General features: G+C 33.7%; 1 protein-coding gene, 1 long non-coding RNA gene and 2 pseudogenes across 2 annotated transcripts; all 4 read right to left on the bottom strand.

Annotated features, from left to right (window-relative positions):
- Nucleotides 1-7,929: 7,929 nt before the first annotated feature.
- On the bottom strand, nucleotides 7,930-14,374 carry LOC133677090 (uncharacterized). Its single transcript, XR_009835687.1, has 2 exons — nucleotides 13,831-14,374; nucleotides 7,930-8,081 (listed from the first exon to the last, which is right to left on the bottom strand). It is a non-coding gene; the product is annotated as an uncharacterized LOC133677090 (long non-coding RNA).
- Nucleotides 8,105-10,411, bottom strand: LOC133677089 (uncharacterized; annotated as a pseudogene).
- An 893-nt stretch (nucleotides 14,375-15,267) lies between the features above and the next one.
- LOC133677529 (probable LRR receptor-like serine/threonine-protein kinase At1g07650) lies at nucleotides 15,268-19,382 on the bottom strand (annotated as a pseudogene).
- A 19-nt stretch (nucleotides 19,383-19,401) lies between these two features.
- On the bottom strand, nucleotides 19,402-26,521 carry LOC133677080 (probable LRR receptor-like serine/threonine-protein kinase At1g53420). Its single transcript, XM_062098918.1, has 16 exons — nucleotides 26,414-26,521; nucleotides 25,757-25,898; nucleotides 25,568-25,642; nucleotides 25,411-25,482; nucleotides 23,297-23,368; nucleotides 21,938-22,009; nucleotides 21,759-21,830; nucleotides 21,599-21,670; nucleotides 21,425-21,496; nucleotides 21,272-21,343; nucleotides 21,033-21,107; nucleotides 20,888-20,959; nucleotides 20,108-20,179; nucleotides 19,814-19,882; nucleotides 19,640-19,708; nucleotides 19,402-19,543 (listed from the first exon to the last, which is right to left on the bottom strand). Exons 1-16 carry the CDS (start codon nucleotides 26,514-26,516, stop codon nucleotides 19,471-19,473), a joined length of 1,254 nt encoding a protein of 417 aa, XP_061954902.1. The 5' UTR covers nucleotides 26,517-26,521; the 3' UTR covers nucleotides 19,402-19,470.
- Between the last annotated feature and the right edge of the window lie 262 nt (nucleotides 26,522-26,783).

Genomic DNA, 26,783 nt, shown 5'->3' with positions numbered 1-26,783 from the left:
TTCTTGAAATATTCAGGTTTACAAACTCTCGCATTGTTATCACTTAATTCTGCTCATATACTCATTTAACAAGTATTCTTAAACCATCATTTTCACACACACACTCTAACATATGATTGTGGGTTGCACATTGGATTATTACATTATTTATGTTCTTTTGTTAAAGGTAACAACTAAGGGAAAGGGATAGTATATGCTTTTCAAAAAAAAAAACCAAATTGACAATATTGATGATAATAAAAATATAGATAAGTTTGGTTTCGTAGCCTCCCTAACCTAAGCAATTAAGCCCGAAGGGGTGTTTTAACACCTAATACCCTAAAGTCAACTGACTTGGGAGCTATTGGCCCAAAGCTTATTACATGGGTTAAGGAGAAAAGCTTAAGGGAATCAAATATTGCACTATCTACGTATCAGTATCTGCAACCCGAGTTACTAAGCTTGTAGGGGTGTCTTAACACCTAATGCCCTAAGACCAACTGGTCTGGGAGTCATTGTCGAAAGCTCGTTACATGGGTTAAAGATGCATTGTGTTTTAAGTTATATGTATATATATTAAAAAAAAGAAAAAAAAAGAGAAAAAAAGAAGAAAAAGATAATAATCTCAACCCAACGAAGTTAACCTTAAACAATAGAACAAAAAATTTTTTGTTTTCTTCCAAGTAAAGCCCCATAACTATGTGTTGATATATTAAGCATATAAAAAAGAAGGTTTATTAATATTTTGTTTAAGAGGTATTGAGCAAATATATAAATTTAATGAGAGTTTATTTATCTGGATAGATTAATGGAAGTTGAATGATGAATGCCTTGCTTTGTGGAATTTGCAAATTATTTTTCTATTTTAATGCTTTGATTACTAGGGACTAGTAATAAGCTAGTTGGAGGGTGTGATTAGTAGAGGCTAAAAAGGAAGTAAATGATGAAGAATAACAAGAATAAGCAAAATCTGGTACTTTTGTGAACTTACTAATTAGTACTTAAAAGTGTATTTTTATCAAGGTTTTATATCATCATTTTGCACTTGAAGTATCAATAACTCCTTAACTAAAGCATATTTTATAATAACAAGTCTGATACCATAATATACCTTTAATTTATGGTAAATATTCATCTCAAATGCAGGCCTATCACATAAATGAAAGGATTGATTGATGAGTTTAAGTATGGAAATTGAAAGGACAAAGAAAGGGCCAAACTTAGAAAAGAGATGTTGGTTCAGTCCAAACTAGAACACTGTTTGGTCATGGGGTCATATCTGAAGGTGTAGATCTTGGATTTAGGTCTGCCTTATATGGATGGAAAGCTAAGACATAGGCCTAAAACTTTAATGGGAGTCCAAGATTTAAAAAGACCGTTTTCAAGTCCAAATTGTAGTAACAACAGAGAAGTCTGAATCTGTCCTGCAGCCTAGACATTGTTTAGTGTTCAACTCATATCTTGAGTTCTAGAAGTCCAAATGACCTCAACTATTTTTTCCTAGAAAGCTGAGACAATTTCCTAGAACTTTCATGATTTAAGTCTGTTCAAATTATGATGTTATCAATGACGTTTTTGGCAGACAAGAAGATAAGGATTGTCACCAAGTCAAGATATGGCCACCCACTCAACAATTAGTCAACTAATCAATAGTTTTGAATTTTGGCCTATAAAAGGAGGAATTTTCCATGTATTTAGGCATCTTGGTTTTCAGATCAAAATCATGCTCTTGCTCTCTCTTTATATTTTGTAATGCTTAAGTTTTGCTTATATTAATCTCTTGCCTGTGCTTTTCATTTTCTTTCCTTATTTATTTATGTTTCTCTCTTTCATTATGTTTAGCTAAGTTTATCATGTCAAGGTGAAAATGTTACACTAATGGTGTAAGAATAAGTATAATATAAACTCAACATGGACTTTAATGTTTGATATTAACATGTTTTATATTTGTTATCTTGTTCACTTTTAATACTTTGCTTGTTAAATGGTTAATCTAGATTTATGTTGTATAACCCTTGGTACAACAAATACTTGGCACTTTCATAGCCCAACCGTATGGTATAACCGACACCTGTGCTATGAAAGAAACTTGATTTGTTGTTAACATAAGTTATAATCATGAATGCATGACAACATTTACAAGTATTAGCATTATTCGAATAAGATAACTAATGTAATCATGTTAACAATTTATAATCCGATTGGAACCTCCTTTGTGTGTGGTTTCTAGTTGAGTAATAAAAAGAGTTTATACTATATTTGTTTGAAATACCATTAGTGGATCCTCTAACCTTGACAATTATTTTATCCTTGTTTAATCCTTACATCAATATCACATCTCAAAGCTCTCTTTAACTTCTTGTTGTTGTTGTTGTTGTTGTTATTTATAATTTATATAGCTAACCTCCCTGTGGTTCGACCCCGGTCTTGCCGGGTTATTTATTACTTCGACACTCCTGCACTTGGGAGAAGACATCAATCTTTTGGTCTTGTCATTTACCATAAATTAAAGGTATCTTATATTATTAGACATATTATTATAAAACATGCTCTTGTTAAAGAGTTATTGATACTTTAAGTACAAAATAATGATATAAAACCTTGATAAAAATGCACTTTTAAGTACTAATGATACCCCTACCCAACTTATTACTAGTCCCTAGTAATCAAAGAGTTAAAATAGAAAAATAATTTACAAGTTCTACAAAGCAAGGCATTCATCATTCAACTTCCATTAATCTATCCAAATAAACAAACTCTCATTAGATTTATTTATCTGCTTGATACTTCTTAAACAAGATATTAATAACCCTTTCTTTTGTGCTCAATATATCAACACATAGTTATGGGCTTTTCTTGGAAGAAAACAAAATTTTGTTCTAATATTTAAGGTTAACTTCCTTGGATTGTGGCTCACATCTTCCCTTGGTTTTATGTCCAAGAACGACTTAAACGCCCTCTATGGGTCGGGGATAGGCTTCTCATCTAGTTTTCTTAAAAACTGGCAAACAAGGGCTTTTGTAGTCAGATTCCCAAGACTATGTCGAGCATGTTCTTTATGGAATTGTGGCCTTAAATCATGAATTGCACGATACACATCTCCACTAGGATGCGTCTTAAAAGTCAATAGAAGATTTTCTAAAGACCCCTTACTCAGGCCATCCTTATTGAATTGTATTTTTATCTTCACAGTTTACAGACACCATTCCTAAAGAACGACATATTGCATTAAAAGTCCATCTGGCACATCAGTGACAGAATTTCGGTCGTTTTGCATGACGTTTCTTTGCAAAAGTGCTTTTACCTATTCCAGGCATGTATGAAATGAAAGAATTGGAGGACTCACCTGATAATCGGACCTTTGCTTCAATTAGCCAGCGAATATCTTAAGGAATTCCAAGATTCATTAACAACCTCAATCTTGCACACCTAGCACGATAAATTTTTGCAATCGTATTTGGAGGCAAAACGGGAAAATACTTTTTTAATTTTTCAAGAGTGGTGTCCATTTTCAAATGAGAATTGGAGAAGAGATGCGAAGAAACATTGAATGTTTTTCTCAGTATTTTCTTGTCATGAAACTCTTTGATTCTTGTTTTATGAATTCTTGAATTTTCATATGTATCATTTCTTATTTTCTCATCTCAAGCTCATTTTGTAATTTTCGCAGCTGACTAGCATCATCAAGGTTTGAATTGAAAGCTTTGATAGCCCAATAAGCTTTATGTTCAAGTTCCACAGGCAAGTGACAAGATTTTCCATAGACCAACCTATAAGGTGACATACCTAATGATGTTTTAAAAGCACTACGATAAGCCCAAAGTGCATCATTAAGTCTTAAAGACCAGTCCTTCCTATTAGGGTTCACTATTTTTTCCAAGATTTATTTGATCTCCCTATTAACAAGTTCTACCTGTCCACTTGTTTGAGGGTGATGAGGGGTGGCAACTTTGTGTGTAATTCTATATTTCTTCATTAAAGACTCAAATGGCTTGTTGCAGAAATGTGTTCCACCATCACTTAACATGGCTCGAGGGATTCCAAATCGACTCAAAATATTTTCTTTCAAAAACTTTATCACTGTTTTGTGGTCATTGTTTCGACTTGGAATTGCCTCTATCCATTTTGAAACATAATCTAATGCGACTAATATGTACAAGAAACCAAATGATGGAGGAAATGGACCTATGAAATCTATACCCCAACAATCAAAGATCTCAATGACAAGAATAGGATTTAAAGGCATCATGTGACGTTTTGAAATAGATCCCAACTTTTGACAATTTTCACAAGTCTTGCAGAATGCATGTGAGTCCTTGGACATGGTAGGCCAGTAAAATCCACTTTGTAAGATTTTTGCAGTTGTCTGTCTTGATGAGAAATGACCCCCACATGCCTTAAAATGACAAAATTTAATGACACTACTTACCTCATTGTCAGGAATGCATCTTCGAAATATTTGATCATGATAATATTTGAATAAATAAGTGTCATCCGAATAATCACTTCATTTAAGAACTTTCTTTTGTCTTAGGTACTCTAATGAGCTGGCAAATGTCCTGAAACAAGAAAATTAACAATATTAGCAAAACCAAGGCATTGTAGAGATGGAAAGTAAAGATTCATCAGGAAAGTAGTCATCGATTGGTGTGATGTCAGATCTCGAATTTGTTGTCAATCTTGACAAATGATTTGCGACAACATTTTTGGTGTCTTTCTTGTCTTTGATTGTGATATCAAATTCTTGAAGTAACAATATCCACTGCATCAATCTAGCCTTAGAATCTTTCTTAGAAAGAAGATATTTCAATGCTGCATGATCACTAAAAACAACAACATGTGAGCCAACAAGATAAGACCTGAATTGTTCACATGCAAATACTACTCCAAGTAATTCTTTTTTAGTGGTAGTGTAATTCATTTGAGCACTATTTAAAGTTTTACTTGCATAGTAAATCACATAAGGTTTCTTATCTTTTCTTTGTCCCAAGACAACACCCACGACATAATCACTAGCGTCACACATTATTTCAAAAGGTAATGACCAATTAGGAGGTTGAATGATAAGAGCAGAAATAAGCAAGTTTTTAAGTTTAACAAGGCTTCTTCACAATATTCAGTCCATTCAATAATATTATCCTTTGTTAGAAGGTTACTCAATAACTTTGATATTACACTAAAATCTTTGATGAACCTTCTGTAAAAACTAGCATGTCCTAGGAATGATCTAACATTTTTAATAGATTTTGGTATTGGTAAGTTGGAAATTAACTCGATTTTAAATTTGTCAACTTCAATTCCTTTCGATGAAATAATGTGACCAAGTACAATGCCGTTTGTTACCATAAAATGACATTTTTCCCAATTCAACACAAGATTCTTCTCTTCACACCTGTTCAAAACTTTTTCCAAGATAGTCAAACAATCATCAAATGAATCGCCAAAAACAAAAAAATCATCCATAAAAATTTCAAGAAAACGTTCAACCATATCACTAAATATACTGAGCATGCATCATTGAAATGTGGCTGGTGCATTACATAATCCAAAAGGCATTCTTCGATATGCAAAAGTACCAAACGGACATGTGAACGTGGTTTTCTCTTGATCTTCCAATGTAATTTCAATTTGGTTGTGATCTGAATAACCATTTAGGAAACAATAAAATTAATGACCTACAACTCTTTCTAGGATTTGATCCATGAAAGGTAAAGGAAAATGATCTTTTCTAGTCATTGAATTAAGTTTCCTATAGTCAATGCACACGCGCCAACCAATAATAGTCCTAGTTAGAATTAACTTATTTTTCTAATTTGTTATCATAGTGACTCCAGACTTCTTGATTACAACTTGGGTAGAACTTACCTATTTGCTGTCAGAAATAGGATAAATGATTCCATTATCTAAAAGCTTAATGACTTCATTTTTCACTACTTCTTTCATATTACGATTAAGCCTTCGTTGCATTTCTCTAAAGGTTTAACATTGATTAGTACTTAAAAGTGCATTCTCATTAAGGCTTTATATCATCGTATTGCACTAAAGTATCATTAAATTTCCTAACTAAAGCATGTTTTATAATAACAAGTATGATAATATAATATATCTTTAATTTATGGTAAATGCTTGTTTTGAATGCAAGTATATCTCACAATTCAAAGGATTGATTGATGTGATTAACTATTGAAAGTGAAGAGACAAAAAGAGGACTAGGCTAAGAGAAGAGATGCTGGTTCAATTCCAAACTGGAACACCATTTAATTATTTGATCATAACTAGAGTTTTAGAACTTGGATTTAGGTCCACTTTATATGGATGGAAAGATAAGACATAGACCTAAAACTTTCATGAAGAGTCCAAGACTCAATTCTGCCATTTACAAGTTCAAATCTTATCAACAACAAAGAAGTCGAAACCTATCCTGCAGCTCAGACACTGTTCGGTTTTTAGCTCATATCTTGAGTTCTAGAAGTCCAAATGAGCTTTGGTTTTTTTTGTTGGCAAGCTGAGACAATTGCCCACAACTTTCATGGAACAAAGGGCTCAAATTCTGATGTTAGCAATGACGTTTTGGTCAGCCAACAATATAAAAAATCTGCCAACAATGTCAAGAACTAGCAGCCAACAATGGTTGGCCACCAACTATTTTCTTAGTCCACCAATGAATAGTTATGAATCTTAGCCTATAAAAAGAGGCATTTACCATGTATTTAGTCATCTTATTTTTCATATCAAAATCATCTTCTTGCTTTCTCTCTTTATATCTTTGTAATGTTCAAGGTTTCTTTCATGTTATATTAATCTCTTGTTTATGCTTTTTCATTTCCTTTCCTATACTTAGTTAACTTATATCATGTTTATTCTTATGTTGTTTATTTATGTTTTTCTTCTTCATTATGTTTAGCTAAATTAATTATGTCAAGGTGAAAAAGTTTTGACTAATGGTGTTAGAATAGGTATAATATAAACTCAACATAGACTTTAATGTTTATATCCAAGAAAGATTGTTATTAACATGTTTTATCTTTTTATCTTACTAATTCTTAATACCTTGCTTGTTAAATGGTTAATCTAGATTTGTGTTGTATAACACTTGGTACATCAAATGCTTGATCCTTCATAGTCTTCGGCCGACATCGTTATTATGATAGGAACTTGATTTGTTGTTAACATAAGCTAGCAACATGAATGCCTGATGATATTTTATAAGTATGGTGTTATTTAGATAAGATGGTTAATATGACCATGTTAATAATTTATAATGAGCTAATAACGATAAATCATCCGATTGGAACCTCCTTTGTGTGTGGTTTCCAATTGAGTAATAAAAAGAGTTTATATTATATTTATTTGAAATACCATTAGTGAATCCTCTAACCTTGACATCTGTTTTATCATTGTTTAATCCTTACACCAATATCACATCCCAAAACTATCTTCAACTCCTTTTATATTATTATTCTCTTCAAATCTTTCTCTTTATTTGTAATTTATATAGTTGACCTCCCTGTGGTTCGACCCTGGTCTTGCTTGGTTATTTATTACTTCGACACTCCTGCACTTGAGATAAGACATCAACTCTTTGATCGTGTCAAACATTTTCCTCCAAATAAATCCTGTGTGTGCAAATCAAAGTATTAATTCCTTTTATGTCAGTTATGGTCCATCCTAATACATTTTTGTACATTTTCAAAGTTTGTAATAACTTACCTTCTTGATGTGCATTAAGTTTGGAAGATATTATTACCGGAAAAGTTTCATTTTCTCCCAAAAATGAGTACTTGAGATTGAATAGTAACGGCTTCAAATCAGGTTCTGGTGGTTGAACACTTGAAGGTATGGACTCAATTGATCGTGGTGGTCATTCCTTAATTTTTGGTCTCCAACTGTTGGCCTTTGATTCTTCATGAGAATAAATCATTTGTAAATTTTCAGATTCATTGATATCAATTTTACTCAAAATAGTTTCAAATTGATCATAAACTAATTCTTAAATAAGATCTACTTCTTGGAAATCATTATCATCTCCAGGTTGCTTGCAAATGTTAAAAGCATTTATCTCCAATGTCATGTTTTCAAAAGATAACTTCGTCAGTCCATTCCTACAATTAATCAATGCGTTAGAAGTTGCAAGAAATGAACGTCCTAAAATAACAGGAATTGAATTACATGCTTCAACAGGTTATGTATCTGAGACAATAAAATCCACATGATAAATGAATTTATCAATTTGTACTAACACATCTTCAACTATTCCTTTTGGCAGCTTTATAGATCTATTAGCAAGTAAAAGAGTTATAGAAGTTGGATTTAACTCACCTAGATTGAGACTTTGAAAAACCGAATATGAAGTAAATTCACATTAGCTCCAAGATCAAGTAAAGCTCTTTCAATTTTATGTTCTCCAATAAAGTATGAAATTATAAGACACCTAGGTTCTTTATATTTCAAAGCATTATTGTTTTGAAGAATGACACTTATTTGTTCGACTAAAAAGGCTTTCTTTTTCACATTCAATTGTCTCTTTACGGTGCACAAGTCTTTTAAAAATTTAGCATAAAAAAGGTACATGTTTAATAGCATCCAACAAAAGTATATTGATCCTTACCTATTTGAAAGTTTCAAAGATTTCAGAATTGTGATTGACTTACCTTTGTTTGGTCATGGCATGAGGAAATGGAAGTACTAGTGGAGAATCAGTCTTTTCTTTGCAATGTTCAAGTTCAACCATTTCCTTACCCTCAGAGATTAACTCATCATCTTTTTCACAAGGTTCAAGAATGGGTTTTTCAATAACCTTACCACTGCGGAGAGTAATGACTGATTTAACTTGATTCATGTGTTGGCTTTCTGAGCTACTTGCACTTGGATTGTATTGCCCTTTGGGATTTTACTATGGTTGAGATGGAAACTTACCTCTCTCCTGAAAACTAAGAGCAGATGTGAATTTTGCAAGAGTATCTTTTAAATCTACCATGGTTTGAGCATGTTGAGTGTTGATTGTCTCTTGCTTTTCAATGAATGCATGATATGTTTCCTCAAGATTTCTTCTAGGAGGGGGAGTATAAGAAGGTGCATATCCTTGAGAATTTTGAAAATTATGGTGGGCTTGAAATGGTGGTTGTGAAGTTTGTGCATTATTGTTACCACTCTTCAAACTGAAATTTGGATGATTTCTCCAACCAGGATTGTATGTTTGCGAGTATGGATTATGATTTGGCCTTTGAAAATTGTTTAAAGCATTGGCCTCTTCATGGAGAAAATCTTTAAAAGAAGACAAAATTGGACAATCATTAGTTGAATGTTCATTCGTTTCATAAATTTGATACATAATGTCTTGAACAGATTTTAATTGATCACTCTTTTTAAATTCAAGTGCCTTGACTTTTCTAGCTAAATATGCAAATTTGGCTTGGAAATCATGATCTTCCCTAAGGTTGTACATTCCTCCACTAGAAGTATGAGGTTGAGTTTTACCTAGTGCCTCACAAGTGCCTGTAGTGTCCCAATTTTGAGCATTTTCAGCTACTAAGTCTAGGTAGTCCATTGCTTCATCAGGATCTTTATTTTCAAAATTCCATTGCACATCAATTCCATAATTTGCTTATCTTTAGGTGTCCTAACCCTTTATAAAAATATTAAATCAATCTCCATGTTTTAGCCATGTTTTAGCTTTATCTTTTAAAAATAAAAATATTAAAACATGGCTTTACGAACCGTAACTCAAGCCTGGCGCGACGAGACCTCCTCCTCATCGAGTACCGATTCAACAACCACTATATGGAAAAGGGCCTCCAGCAACTCCTTTAAAAATTAGATCGAGATCAAACGGTCGGATAAAAAGTTATGGCCCTTACGAACCGTTACTCTAGCCTGGCGCGACCAGACCGCCTCCTCACCAAGTATCGATTCCATATCCACTATATGGAAAAGGGCCTCCGGAAACTCTTGTAAAATTTAGATCAAGATCCAATGGTCGGATCAATAGTTGTGGCCCTTGCGAACCGTTACTCTAGCCTGGAGCGACCAGAACTCCTCCTGACCGGGTATCGATTCCACATCCACTATATTGAAAAGGGCCTCCAGAAACTCCTGTAAAGTTTAGATCGAGATCAAACGGTCAGATAAAATGTGATGGCCTTTACGAACCGTTACTTTAGCTTGGGGTGACCAGAACTCCTCATGATCGAGTATCGATTCCACATCCATTACATGGAAAAGGGCCTCCAGAAACTCTTGTAAAATTTAGATCGAGTTCCAACGGTCGGATCAAAAGTTATGTCCCTTACAACCGTTACTCTAGCTTGGCGCGACCAGACCTCCTCCTCACCGAGTATCGATTCCACATCCACTATATGAACAAGGGCCTCCGGAAACTCCTGTAAAATTTAGATCAAGATCCAATGGTCGGATCAATAGTTGTGGCCCTTGCGAACCGTTACTCTAGCCTGGAGCGACCAGAACTCCTCCTGACCGGGTATCGATTCCACATCCACTATATTGAAAAGGGCCTCCAGAAACTCCTGTAAAGTTTAGATCGAGATCAAACGGTCAGATAAAATGTGATGGCCTTTACGAACCGTTACTTTAGCTTGGGGTGACCAGAACTCCTCATGATCGAGTATCGATTCCACATCCATTACATGGAAAAGGGCCTCCAGAAACTCTTGTAAAATTTAGATCGAGTTCCAACGGTCGGATCAAAAGTTATGTCCCTTACAACCGTTACTCTAGCTTGGCGCGACCAGACCTCCTCCTCACCGAGTATCGATTCCACATCCACTATATGAACAAGGGCCTCCGGAAACTCCTATAAAATTTAGATCAAGATCCAACGATCGGATCAAAAGTTATCTCCCTAACGAATCGTTACTCTAGCCTGGCGCGACCGGACCTCCTCCTCACTGAGTATCGATTCCACATCTAGTACATGGAAAAGGGCCTTCAGAAACTCCTGTAAAATTTTGATCGAGATCCAATAGTCGGATAAAAAGTTATGGCCTTTACGAACCGTTATTCTAGCCTGGCGCGACCAGACCTCCTCCTCACCAAGTATCGATTCCACATCCACTATATGGAAAAGGGCCTCCGTAAACTCCTGTAAAATTTAGATCAAGATCTAACAGTCGGATCAAAAGTTATGGCCCTTACGAACCGTTACTCTAGCCTGGCGCGACCAGACCTCCTCCTCACAGAGTATCGATTCCACATCCACTATATGGAAAAGGGCCTGCAGAAACTCCTGTAAAATTTAGATCGAGATCCAACGGTTGGATCAATAGTTTGGGCCCTTACGAACCGTTACTCTAGCCTGGCGTGACCAGACCTCCTCCTCACTGAGTATTGATTCCACTTCCACTATATGGAAAAGAGCCTCCGGAAACTCCTGTAAAATTTAGATCAAGATCCAACGGTCGGATCAAAAGTTATCTCCCTAACGAACCGTTACTCTAGCCTGGCGCGACCATACCTCCTCCTCTCCGAGTATCGATTCCACATCCAGTACATGGAAAAGGGCCTCCAGAAACTCCTGTAAAATTTAGATCGAGATCCAACGGTCAGATCAAAAGTTATGTCCATTACAACCGTTACTCTAGCCTGGTACGACCAGACCTCCTCCTCACCGAGTATCGTTTCCACATACACTACATGGAAAAGGGCCTCCGGAAACTCCTATAATATTTAGATCAAGATCCAACAATCGGATCAAAAGTTATCTCCTTCACGAACTGTTACTCAAGCCTAGCGCGACTAGACCTCCTCCTCACCGAGTATCAATTCCACATCCACTATATGGAAAAGGGCCTCCAGAAACTCCTGTAAAATTTTGATCGAGATCCAACGGTCGGATAAAAAGTTATGGCCCTTACAACCGTTATTCTAGCCTGGCACGACCAGACCTCCTCCTCACCAAGTATCGATTTCACATCCACCATATGGAAAAAGGCCTCTGGAAACTCATGTAAAATTTAGATAGAGATCCAACGGTAGGATAAAAAGTTATGGCCCTTACGAACCGTTACTATAGTGTGGAGCGACCTAACCTCCTCCTCACCGAGTATCGATTCCACAACCACTATATAGAGAAGGGCCTCCAGGAACTCCCGTAAAATTTAGATCAAGATCCAACGGTCGGATCAATAGTTGTGGCACTTACAAACTGTTACTCTAGCCTGGCGCGAGCAGACCGCCTCCTCACCGAGTATCAATTCCACATCCACTATATGGAAAAGGACCTCCGGAAACTCCTGTAAAATTTTTATCGAGATCCAACGATATGATCAAAAGTTATCGCTATAAAGAACCATTACTCTAGCTTGTCGCGACCAGACCTCCTCCTGACCGAGTATCAATTCCATATCCACTATATGGAAAAGGGCCTCCATAAACTCCTATAAAATTTAGATGAAGATCCAACAGTCGGATCAAAAGTTGTAGCCCTTACGAACCGTTACTCTAGCCTGGGGCGACCAAAACTCCTCCTAACCGAGTATCGATTCCACATCCATTATATGGAAAAGGGCCTCTGGAAACTCCTTTAAAATTTAGATCGAGGTCAAACGGTCGGTTAAAAAGTTATGGCCCTTACGAACCGTTACTCTAGCCTGGCGTGACTAGACCTCCTCCTCACCGAGTATCGATTCCACGTCCACTACATGTAAAAGAGCCTCCAGAAACTCTTATAAAATTTAGATCGCGATCCAACAGTGAGATAAAAAGTTATGGCCCTTACGAACCGTTACTCTAGCCTGACGCGACCAGAACTCCTCCTGAGCGAGTATCGATTCCACATCCACTATATGAAAAAGGACCTCCGGAAACTCCTGTAAAATTTAGATCGAGATCAAACGGTCAGATAAAAAGTTAAGGCCCTTACGAATCGTTACTCTAGCTTGGCGCGACCAGACCTCCTCCTGACCGAGTATCGATTCCACATCCACTATATGGAAAAGGGCCTCCATACACTCCTGTAAAATTTAGATTAAGATCCAACAGTCGAATCAAAAGTTATGGCCCTTACGAACCGTTACTCTAGCCTGGCGCGACCAGACCTCCTCCTGATCGAGTATCGATTCCACATCCACTATATGAAAAGGGACCTCCGGAAACTCCTGTAAAATTTAGATCGAGATCAAACGGTCGGATAAAAAGTTAAGGCCCTTACGAATCGTTACTCTAGCTTAGCGCGACCAGACCTCCTCCTGATCGAGTATCGATTCCACATCCACTATATGGAAAAGGGCCTCCATAAACTCCTGTAAAATTTAGATTACGATCCAACAGTCGAATAAAAAATTGTGGCCCTTACGAACCGTTACTCTAGCCTGGCGCGACCAGACCTCTTCCTGATCGAGTATCTATTCCACATCCACTGCATGGAAAAGGACCTCCAAAAACTCCTGTAAAATTTAAATCGATATCTACGATCAAATAAAAAGTTATAGCCCTTATAACCGTTATCCTAACCTGGCACGACCAGACCTTCTCATCACCTAAAGATTCCTCTAACAACACACCCAACCACATTCAAGTTAAACTTGGCCAGCAAACTAACCTCTTTGCAATCACATTAGCACTCAGCAAATTAACTATTTTTTTCTATCTATGTAAATATCACAGCATATTATAGCATCCTCTAATCCAAACCTCAATCGACATCAAGAATTACCCTAAAAAACATAATTTTTTCATAAAATTTGAACCTTTCTCATCCAAAACCAAAAAAAAAAAAGCAACTCAGACCCAAACAATCTCAAATCAATCAAAATCCACCTAATTAAAAGAAAAGAACAGAAAAGGAACACAAGCACACATAAAATATATAGAAATGATAAGAAAGAGACTGTCAACCTTCTCACTCTGATCAGCATAGATTAAAAGATCGCGAGTCTGTCTAACTATATCGACAGGAGTCCTCGGCTTTGACTTGAAAAGTCCCTTCATCCTCTTCGAATCACTCACTAACTGCCCCGATTTCGAACTCAACAGCACTGGATGTCCCGATTTCGAATTACTCAACAGCCCAGAATGTCCCTTTGTCGCTACTGCCGCTGCCGGCGCCGGTGATTGTGGCGGTGGCGATACTCTCCTCACCACTACCTCCTCCCAGGCTGCTGCTGCTGCGGCAGCTGGTTTTAACACGCAGACTCCTATATTTCCTCCCTTTATAAACCCCACAAAAACACAAGAAAGTGATTTTGCCTTCTATCTACAAAAAGGGTTCACGGTTTACTTGATTTCAGCCACCAATTTTGCTTTTGGATTATTGGGTTTTTATGGGATCTTGGTAAAAATGTGTGCTTGATTCGACGGTTATGGTTTTTTGGGCTTTGCATAAACAGATTGCCAGTCGTTACCGTGTCACTAACCACTAAATACTTACAGTACAGTGATATTTTTTCTTACGTATTCATTTTCTCTATTATTATTATTATTATTATAAAAAAAATTACAAAAGAGGGGAATTTACTATTACCGTCTCACAAAAGCACTGTTTATTATAGTTTTAAAAATATTATTTTAATAAAAAATCCAAAAAAATAAAATTCATCAACGGTGTGATAGTTAGTTAAACAGGTCAGCTAAAGTTTTCAAGGTCAGCTGAATTTTTTTTTTTCAACTCAAATGGCTCCAGTCCTAGATTAGATTAACCGGTCCAAGTTTAAGAGTTTTTCATAAATAGACAGTATAATACTACTACTTGGATTGAGCCTATGGGTTCATCTGAAATATAATTAATTTAGAATCTGAAGCGGTTTAAATTAAATAAATAAAGAATTTAGTTGATTTAATAAAAAAATTTAAGTTGGCCTACTGATAGGTTAACACCCGGTCCTTAATTTCTAGAATTCTTTTTATAAAAAAAATATTATTTTTATTATATTAAAAAAAAATATCAGTCCTTAATTTCTAGAATTCTTTTTATAAAAAAAATATTGTTTTTATTATATTAAAAAAAAAACATTTGAGAATTGACTCAGGATGATCTTTTTAACTCATAACAAGTTTTATAATTATAACCTATATCTTATTCTGGTCAACTCTATATCAAGTTTTATAATTATATTAGATTTATTGATCCCTATGAAATTATTTTGGATCCATGTCCAATATAAAAATGTGATCTAATATTTAATATTAAAATTGTAGTTGCATAAATCTAATGACTTTGTAAAGTAGATAATATCATAAAATTATCCTTTATATAGGCTATACATAAAGGATGACAAATAATAATATTATTCAATTCACGATATTACCAGCAGTCATGACAGTACAAAGAAATCATAGCAGACAAAACAAACACACATATTTTCTCATAGAGTCTTTCACGATATTACCAGCAGTCATGACAGTACAAAGAAATCATAGCAGACAAAGCAAACACATATATTTTCTCATGGAGTCTCTCACGCACACATTAATGTTCTCTTGTCACCACCACATAATTAAACATAAGGTTTTCATCACCAAACTTAACATTACTAATTATCTAAGAAATTGGATCTATTTCCAACACTCTGGAAACCGCACCGTACAGTCCTCCAATATTTACTAATAGAGTATCATCGCCTTCAGAAATCTGTTGAGGGCTTTGCTCACCTTCGAGTACACTGACGACTTCGGACATTTTAGGCCTGAGAGTAGGAGATAGATTAACACACTTCATTGCCAAGTGCAAAACAGTGAGAGCCTGCTTTTTGTCGTAACTGAATGCTAATTTCTGGTCCACCAATTCAATGATTCTTCCCTTATCGTTCAAAACACCAGCCTGTAATTACAAGATTAGCTTAGCTCCCACTATTAATGAAATAATCAAGTAATGATTACTTATTATTTTCTAATCAATTAAAAAAATCAAGGAATTAAATAACTCTAAGCAATCAAGAAATTATTTCTATCATCCAATTAAAGGAGATGATGATCAAGCATATTTTTTATAATTTATTTTATTCTTTTTACTTATGGGTCTTGTTATATAACTATATAAACTCCACATGAGTTGAATGTAACACATATATTAAATTATCAAATAATAATATCCTTTTATATTCTAAATTTCTTCTTGATATCAGAGCAGGTTGATCATATACTACTCTAAATATTAGCTTTTGCGTTTTTGATGGACAATTTTATACCATCAATCCGATCATTTGGAAACACTTTGTTTTCAAACTCTTCATTATCTATCAAATATTTAATTTACCATTCCTTTTCAATGATAAATCAACTCATGATAAGGAGAAATTATTTCAAGATCATGTGGATGATCAAATAACATCCAAAGAATTAAAAAAAAATGGAGGTACGACAAAGTCCAACAAGAGAATTGAGATTCTACATCAAGAGAAAGACATGCAAAAAGAAAAAAGAAGAGAGACTTTGCAAGCTGATATGTTTTTGCACAAGAGATAGTATAAAAGAGACCACCTATAAAAAAAAGAAAAAAAAAGAGATAATTCTTCCTAACAAAAGAGATAGAAAATGGCTAAGGAGCCATGATAAGAAGAATATATTAGTTTGACGAAGAGTGAGTCAAAATAAAATAAGCACTTGAAAAATCAAATTTTGAAAAGAAATGTTTGGCTAGAGAAATATAGCAACAATCATAAGAGAATAAAAAAAAACTAATAATAGCTATGTTTAGAAAAATACAATTATTAACGATAAGCATACAATGACAATAGAAGTTGTGTATGTCAAACTCAAGAAAAATAAAATTATCATGAGTTTAAGGGGGTGTGTTAAGAAAATAATTAATAAAAAAAAGAGATCAAGGAATTGAACAGCTATAGGTAATTAAGAAATAAATTTAATCATCTAATCAAATATATTTTTCTATAGTTTATTTTATTCTATTTTTTTATGTTTCTTGTTATATGATTATATAAATCTTGCTTGAGTTGAGTATAACATATATTTCAATTTATTAAATAATAATATACTTTTCTATTATAAATGTAGAATTCACAAGTCATTTAATGTTGGCAGAACATGTTTGGTTTGATAAAAAAAAAAAACAAACTAAGATGGTTTATCCTGTCAGATACACTTACTTTATCCAGAAGAAACTTAGCTTCTTCTTGATTGGGTGTATATTCTGCACTAACTGTCCCGCTAACTATTTCGAGTAGGACAACTCCAAAACTATAAACATCAGCTTTAATAGTATTTATTGATTTTCCCATTGAATACTCAGGTGCCATGTAAACTCTGCAATAGAAGATTAATTATTGGTTAATTAGCTCTTAATTAAAAGAATGAAAGTAGTTGTCAATCAATGATCATAATACTTACCGCGACCCTTTTGCTTCGATGGTCATAAATGGATCTTCCTCATCACAAAGCGTTGCCAATCCAAAGTCAGACAACTTGGCCGTAAGAGAGTTATCAAGCATAATATTACTAGGCTCTATGTTTCCATGAACAATCCTTTTCTCTTCATGTAAATACTTCAAACCTCTTGCTATTCCCAGACATATATCAAATCTAGCTTTCCAATCAAGTTTTATCGTGGAATTTGGTTCTACAAATCAAGATTATTGATATTAAGTTATTGATATTTGCAAGTACACAATCCTTGTACTAACAGAAGATTTAAATATACAATTAGAAGCTCTCACAAACATTAAGTGACAGAATTCTATTTACTCCTGTGTTATAGTTCTCAACAATTATATGAATTTCACAAGGCAATGCATTATGTGAAAATTAAGATAAAACTTGAGAATCGAAAGAGCAGGATGAAAATTGGGTGATGGCAGTATTACCGAACAACGCATGGTGAAGGGAGCCTTTCTGCATATATTCATTTACTAGCAGATGCAGGTCTTTATTAGAATAGCTAACCAATAATTGAACAAGATTCTCATGATCCAAAGATTTCAGTTTGGAAATTTCCCCTTGTAATTCATCTTTTCCTTGTTGCTTTGAATTACGAGGAGAAATCTTCATCACTGCTAATTTTTTCTCGTTCGGCAATTCAGCCTGCATACACGTGAAATCAATTCACCAGAACTCTGAGAGAAAAAAGTGCATGTTGAGGAACAAATGTTTCAAAAAAGAAAATCTGACCTTGTATACTATTCCAAAGCGTCCCCTGCCAATCATCATTTTGGGGCTAAATTTTCGAGTAGCATCGATTATTTCTTTGAGGGTGAAAGATTCTCCTTGGAACTCTATAGTTATATCTATTTGAAGAAAACATCAAAGTAAGAATTCTTAAGGTTGTATGGTGCATAATGATTTTAGATTAGCATAGAGAGGTACCATCCAAATCGCTTTGCTGCAGCCAGCCCATTTTCCACATATAAGCCGACAGAAGTAGAGAACCAAATACTGAACCTACAGTAATCCCTGCAATTTGTGAAGGAGATAGTCCCTTGCCAACTTTGAAGTCTGGATACAAATAGTGGAAGACAGAAAGAATAATTATTTATCCAGATAAAGCGTAACAGAAATCTTTGCTCAACAAAATTAAGAGAATGCAACTCTTTACTTGCAGTTACGGAAATGCCTGACACAAGGGGTCCCTTTAAAGACAGTGCAGCAGGTGCATAGGAAAAACTTGGCTCCTGGAAAGTTCCTTTGCCAGCCCAGAAAAATTCGATAGTCAATAGATGATCATCTCCTACCAATGCTGTGAAATTTGCAGTCCGTGTCTTGGTGCCGCTGGCCATTTCTTTTATGTTGAAGTCTTTTAGTGCTCTCTTCCCCTATATCAAACAGTGGATGTTGAATGATGGAAATTATTAAAAGAAGCTGCAGAAAAATATAGCGGTTACCTGTATATATACATCAAAAACACGTTTCCCTAAATTCGAATAATCTTCATCACTTTGGTAAATAGTTTAAGCGAAGTAAAGTTTCACAGTGTAATATCCTTTAAATAAACAGAAGCCATAATATGTCAGAGAAAGAGGACAGAGGCGACTTGAATTGTATAATGGTGTCCCAGCAGAATCACAAACTTCACATTCCGCGTTTTTTATGTAATCACTGGAATCGTAAGTTTTCGATCCGAAGTCTCCAGAACAAGAATAAGCCCAATTTTTTCTTGGAGCTAAATTGTAATTTGATGTTGTCCTGTCTGCTTCAAACACTTTCCCATCAACAACTGTCTCTCCTCCTCCACAATTTATATATAAGGAATTGTCTGCAAAAAATGATAATCATTACAGAAAATCTGTCCTGCGCAAAATTATAGAGCTTCTCAATAGAACTTACACTTTGGTTTTCGCCGACATTTTTTTATCAAATCACGTATAGAATTCCTAGAAATAGCAAACAAAATTGGTAAGAAATAGCTCAGGATTATTTGTTCTAAATTATATGGAGGATATTATCATACCTGTTTGGTTGACTGCTTGAGTACGAACAACAAGCAAGCAGTTGGCGCACATGATACAAAATGATCAGAAGTTGGGATTTCATAGACAATAATATTCTTGCTAGTGAAAAAAAAGGAGGAAGAAAATGAAGTTGCCATTATTACATGTTCAGCTTTCGTTCTCCTTTCTTCGGACCTTCACGCGGAATTTCAAAATTATTATATGACAAGTCCCTGCAACATTATTGTTTACATATCAAGATTTTATTGAGGAAATCTACAAAAGGGAAAACAACCCATCTGAGCAAAGAGCACAAAGCTATAACATACGCCTTGTCTTCAATGGTATCAGGAACCCAGGAAGGTACTGTGCCATTAAGCATATTTCCTGTAAGAAACCTAAACAAAACAAACCACAATGAAAACCATCCCATGTACTTTTTAACAAAGTGGCAGAACGAACTTATTATAAGACATCGAGTTCAAGGAATCTCTTTTGCATACATCTTACTTAAATTCAGCTTTTTCATGGAATCTGGTATTCCACCAGTTAAGTTGTTAAAGCTCAAGTCTCTGCAGGATCAATAAAATGAAAGCAAACGTTATCCTACATATTTGATATATAGTTGTGCTATGGTAAATTATTGCATACCTGATTCTGTAAACACATAATCAAAATCATAAACACTTCCTATGCATGGCCTAAAGGCCCTAAACAATGAGCATTTATAGAGCTGATGAAACAAAATAGCCATGACAGAACTACAAATCCTTTACAAAAGAGGAAATGAAACTTACAGGTATTTTAACCTTGACCAATCACCAATGTACGGGGGGATTTCATCACTTATTGAGCAATTCCTTATCATCCTACACAAATCATTGAAGATGTTGGTGTTTGGATTTATCCAAAGCATACATATCGTTAAGAGTCACATACATAAATATTGTGACTTCATGATTCTGTTATGCCTATAGTCGTAATTAATATATATATATTTTTAAAAAAATTCTCAAACCTAAATCCCATATACAACTAGTCTTCACAGCAAGTAATAGCTCATAAAAACAAAAAAACTCAAGATCATATAAAGAAAAATAGGCCTAAGAAAATATTTATGTAAAAGACCGGTCATAATCCAAATTCTACAACAATAACGCTCCTAGACAAATATAATTCTAAGTGTGTACGGTTTTTATTATTCAAAGTGAAATTAATCTTTATACCACAATTTAAATTCATGCCATAGCTCATTGGCTTACTCCTCATCCATTGACCGATTAGGTTGTAAGGATGCAAATTAAGTACTATAGCAATGTTAAAGTTTGTCATACTAAGGAAGTTTCAGACATTCTTTTTTTTTTTTCCTTTTTAATTACAAATCTCAAGTTAGTTATGCATGTGAGCTTTTGCCCGTAGTGTCAGCTTTAAAGAAAAGCAAAGGAAAGAGGAAGTTTCAGACATTCTTTTTTCTTTTCTTTTTTTCCTTTTTAATTACAAATCTCAAGTTAGTTATGCATGTGAGCTTTTGCTCGTAGTGTCAGCTTTAAAGAAAAGCAAAGGAAAGAAAAACTCACAGGTATCTTATTTTCTTCATATTTGCATTTTTTGGGAAAGGCAAACCGGAGCTATTTACATCACTAACAAACCTGGAAGAAAAACAATCCAGAATAAAACATGCATTTATTTCAACCCGGTTAAATTAAATTATAAAGCACTTACAAGTATCGGAGATTTGACATGTTAAAAAGAGGTTCAAGAGGAAGCTCTCCTTCAAAATCATTTCCGGAGAGGGACCTGTGTTCAGTACACAAAAACACAAATTATTGAATGATATTCATCGATCATCGACAATTTCTCAATCAAATGGTAGACATTCAGCATTGAGAAATCAGCTCAATCAACTAATAGTGCTTACATTCAAATGTGTATAATTACAGAAAGTACAAGTAATTTCTTACAGCCTATTGAGTTTAATCCAATCCGCAATGAAACTTGGTACTTGACCGGTCAAACGATTCCCAGCTACGCTACTGCAACCATAGTTAGTTGCTTTCCTTAGAACAATAATTAAACAGATTGTTGGTTGAAAGAATATGATGAGTTGCACTTACAACCACTGCAATCCCGTAAAGTTAGCATAATTTTCCGGCAGTTTTCCTCCCAAATTGTTGGAGCTCAACCCTCTACAACACCAAATCAAAAGGATTGTAATCCACATTTTTTCTGTTTTATTTCTCCTATTACAATCAAAAGTTGACATTATTATTCTTCTTTTTGAAACTTACAAATAACCAAGAGATCCCAATCTTCCAAGTTCTGGTGGAAGCTGACTAGTGAGTTCATTGAAGTCCAAGTACCTAATTAAATAAGAGATAATAACCAAACCAAACTCAATAAGTTAAAAGGAAATTTAAGGAGAATGAAAGAGCGAGTGAGTTTCTATACATATATAGGAGATTAGAGAGGTTGCTCAATTCTTTAGGGATTTGACTTGATAACTTATTATACGACAAACTCCTGAAAACACCCACAAGAATACGAGCACAATACTTGCGTCAGCAATGGAAAAAGAATTTAATTCACATTATATAATACTGAAAAAATTGTGATTGGATGACACGTACAAATATTTGAGGGACGACAAATTCCCCAAAGATGAAGGTATGGAGCCATTGAGGAAGTTTCTCGAGAGACGGCTACTCATGTATTACCATATAAGTTCATTATTACTCAAATAAGAACCAATAATTTAAATTTTATGAAGACAAAGTTCATTATTACTCAAATAAGAATCAATCATTTAAATTTTATGAAGACAAAACCTGAAGTTAATTTTTGTGACCATTAACCATAGTTATCAGATCATTAACTATAGTTATAAAACCTGACCCGGGGTTGACCCGGCCAAAGAGACAAGTCTCAGGTTACACGGGTTGACTCGGGTTAACCCGAATTAACCAGGAAAAATTAAAAAAATATTTAAAATTTTAATATTTCATATGAAAAATTTTAAAAACAATCAATATGAATATTACATTGACAAAACATGACTTAATTTTTTCTTATAAACATATAGTATATATATTAAAAGACTTCAAATTCTATATTGAAAAAATAATGCATTTTTTTAGTATTTATATACTAAAATTTGAAAACGGTTAATAACCAATTAAAACATATATATAAAAAAGGGTCTCTAATTAGAAAAAAAACACATTTGAAAAAAAAAAAGGATCTCAACTGGGTTTTGCCGAGTTTTTGCTCGTTCTGGTCTTTAATCTTACCCGGACCGATTCAGCAACCGAGTCAATTAGGTCCCAGATCGACCAGCAAATCTGGTCCAGATTTAATAACTATACCATTAACACCTTGCCATGAGCATTTATAAGTATCAAGACCCCAAATGGCTTGCCCTTATTTTCATTTCTAACAAAGCTAATTTTACTTGAAAATGTTTCCCTAAAAATTCTATTAAAAAATCTTAACTTTTACAACTACAAGTATAATCTATCAATTGTCTATTCAGTAACTTCTTTAATTTAATGAAGCAAATTTGAGTTCTTAACTCAAATTTTCACTATTATAATATAATTATGTAGTCCTAAACACTTTATTCTCCTAATGAAAATGAGATCTTAACTATTATTTAATGGAATATAATTTAAAAGAAGTGATTTTAGAAAACAAAAATGTTAGATTTGTATATATATATATTCTGAAAATGCATGTTGAGACTATACTTTCATAGAATAACAGAAGTTACAAATTGTATGCTCTTTTCTTGCCATTATATATTATTTTTTAAGAGAACATCAATGGTATAAAATCAATATTAATAAAATACATATAAACACATATAAACACATACAAGAATAAGAGCACAAAACTTGCATCAGCAATGGAAAAGAAATTTATTTGACACTGAAGATGATACTTACATTAACTATATGATACTGAAGAGACAGTGATTGCATAATACTTACAGATATTGGAGGGACGACAAATTCTCCAAGGATGGAGGTATGGAGCCATTGAGAAAGTTTGTGGAGAGATCGCTATGCATATATATTACCATATAAGTTTATTATTACTCAAATAAGAACCAATAATATAAATTTTATGAAGATGTATTAAGAACTGAAATTAGTTATTGTATATGATCCAAAAGTTAACCAGCTTTTAATTTGCACATAACTATGCAGACAACCATAAAAGAAGTTTTCGGAGAGATCGCTATGCATATGGGAAGCGGGAAGACATTTACCGTACAATATTAATGGAAATATAACAAAAGATTACAAAAATTAAATGATGAATCAAAGCGGATTTCTTTGCTTGTGTTTTTGGGAGGGCACTTATTTTTTATTTATTTTTTTACCTTTTCAAACACACATCTAAATTATACTTGTAATATATTTTTCCTCTTTAATGAAACAATATAAAAAAATTATCCTCATATTTAATTTAACATATCTACATATATTACTATTAAATATTAAAAGATTATAAAATTATTTGGGATACTTATATATATATATATATATATATATATGCCTTTTTAATTAACTATTGAGATTAATTATTTTAAATAAAGACTTTAATTAAATAATTAATGATCAACCCAAGGATTTATTTTTAATCATGTCTTGAGTTTTTTTTTGTCGTTTATACAAAATCAACCCAAGGATTGTACGACTTTAATTGTGTGGTTTTCCTGGGATGTTGCATTAACAATAGGCGAGTTGATTAATGCACAATGCCTATTTAATTTCTATAAACAAAATGTTATAATTTGGATTCTATGTGTCCTTGACAATACCCTTCCAATATACTATTCCGATTTTTTAGTCCAACAGTTATCTAGTCAAACATAATCTAAGCATAGGAGTCGCCCATAATGACAATATTATTTTTAATTATAAACGTAAATATTTTAAGACATTAATATTATTTTTTAATTATTAATATTAATTTATCATTTGAATTTTCTAGTCTAGTTTGAATGTGTGTGAATAATTATTTACTTGTTTTATGATATATGTTTTGGATCCAATAAGTAAATTTGGGCTGTATCCATGCAATCTCACATAGGCCCGTTAAAAATAAATAGTGTTCTTTGTAACCATATCAATCAATGTTATCTTTTAATTATAAATATAAATATTTTAAGACATTAATACTATTTTTTAATTATAAATATTAATTTATCATTTTTAATTATAAGCATTCATCAAAGTGAGATTAGGCCATTTTCAAGTCTTGCTCTAGAACCACTCTTTTAGTTTAGTTTAGTTTAGTTTTAAAATAAAAACATGTCACTTTAGATAATTTTTTAGCATATTAATTAAGATTTTCTAGTTGCTGTGTGACACGTGTATATTAAAATATAATAAATAAAATAATTATTATTTTTTCTATTATTTAATCATATCTTTATCTAGAATCTTTCGAAGACTAATCAAATGAGCAAACATGTTTTTCCTTATTATCAGTACTCAAGACTAACACTAGCTTAGTGAAATTATTTACTCTATGATACTCCTTTCATTATAGAATTCTCTAACCATTAAATTATCTACCCGAACTTTTATATCGATTCTTTTATCTACGAAAAAAAAACCTTTTTTAAAACATCTCGCCAGGGCCAGACTTCTAGCTAGACAATAGCTTCCTCATATGTCATGTCCTAGTAAACTTAAATATGTCTTCCTGCAATAAAACTAGTTTAAGAGACACTTAACACTAATAAGCATATATTTAGGCTCTAATTAGAACTTAAAGTCTAAGAGTCAAATTCTAATATTTAAAAAGTTAATTCGATTAAATCAAGGGTTTAAGTAGAAGAATAAAAATTAAATTAAAATTTTTCAAATTCTAAATTAAAAATTCTAATTTGTAAGGTTTATTATAAACAACGTGTCGTTCAACTACTATACATCTTTTTTTTAATAATTTTTGTTGATTGAATAGATATTTTTAAATGAATGAATATAGTGGCAGTAACTATATTCTTCAATAATATAGTTGGTCGAGTAGGCATTTTTGGTGTCCAAACTGCTGTAGTAGTAGTATATGATCATGGTACTGGATCACTTACAGACGGGTGAGTGAACTCAAGTTCCCCAAGGTGAGAGGGATGCTACCATGAAGTTGATTCTTGGACAAACCACTGTTATGGTAATAGGATAGTTATCAATGAATTGAAGTCAGCATAATTACTTCGAATTATTATCATCATGTCATATGATACTCACATTGCTTTTAGGTAAACGAGACTAGCCAAGGCTTCAGCATTTATTTCTCCAGTTAAGTCCTGGTCTGGGAGCGTTCTACCACCCAAAAATGGCGTTAACATAGAAACCATAGCAACCAGTGAGTTTTAAAGAGGATGTATTGCCTTACAAAAATAAAAGAAAATTGGATGAAGTTGATGAGGAACTTACAGGCGGGTGACATGACAAACTGTTCTGTTCTCATCAGTGCAATCGCATTTGATGTATTCAAAATTAGAGGAACAAGCCGAGCGTGCGATATTTGGATGAAAACCCCACCCTAACTTTTTCAACAAGTCATCCAAAGCCTTTGCTGCCAAACGTTTTCAACAAGGAAACATCATTTTTTAGCAAAATTCAAACAGGTAGTATGCATTAATTAGGTTGTTATTAAAAATCTCATTAATGATGTAAATTGAACTAATGCAAATTGAAGTGTCAACAACAAGCATGAAATCGTGTGTACCTTCATCTTCAGGCAATTAAGGCATGTCATATAAATTTGTTGCTTTACAGACTACATAGCCAAATTGACAAAGAAGAAGAACGGCAAGAGAGGAAACAAGCTTAGGAAAGAGCTTAAGATAAAGCTTAGCCATTACTATAGTTTGCAATGCGACATGCATGAAATCTACACAAAAAAAGCCCTCTTTGTTCATAACTTATTATTAATTGGGTCATCTGAAAGAGAAGAGGATCTGCTTGGATAGGGAGAAGATATTGAAGGAAAAGCTCATATTTAACAGATAAAAAAATTTCTTCCTTCTTTTGTATATAGGAGGAAAAAGGATATATATGTAGATGGAAAAGTATATCGTGCGTGTGTACCTTCATCTGCAGGCAACGTTGGTTGACAGGCTACATAGCCAAATTGACAAAGAAGAAGAAGAACGGCAAGAGAGGAAACCAGCTTAGGAAAGAGCTTAGCCATTACTACTTTAGCTTGCAATGCGCTTCCCTTGAGACGACATGCATTCTTTATAAAGATATTGTTTTACCGTTCAAACAGTTATTAACTCTGAATCAATTACCTCACATTACCAAATTGTCCCTGTCCAAATATCAAAATACCCGAGAAAAGTAACTTGCAATACATTCTTTTTACATTGATTTTTGGAACCAAGATTGATACATAATTAATTCTAGTGGTTGCCGGAAATAATTTTGGTTGTTTTGTCTGAATTATGTGCTATAAAAG

This window comes from Populus nigra, chromosome 17 (assembly GCF_951802175.1).
Source record: "Populus nigra chromosome 17, ddPopNigr1.1, whole genome shotgun sequence".
Taxonomy (NCBI): Eukaryota; Viridiplantae; Streptophyta; class Magnoliopsida; order Malpighiales; family Salicaceae; genus Populus; species Populus nigra.
This window is presented reverse-complemented; position numbering and strand designations above follow the sequence as displayed.

Coding starts and splice junctions, on each gene's coding strand:
- LOC133677080 (XM_062098918.1), bottom strand. CDS start 26,516: ATGGCTAAGCTCTTTCCTAAGCTGGTTTCCTCTCTTGCCGTTCTTCTT. Junction 25,483..25,567: donor CTCGTTTACCTAAAAGCAAT/GTGAGTATCATA, acceptor TTACCATAACAG/TGGTTTGTCCAAGAATCAAC. Junction 21,108..21,271: donor TGGATTAAACTCAATAGGCT/GTAAGAAATTAC, acceptor TACTGAACACAG/GTCCCTCTCCGGAAATGATT.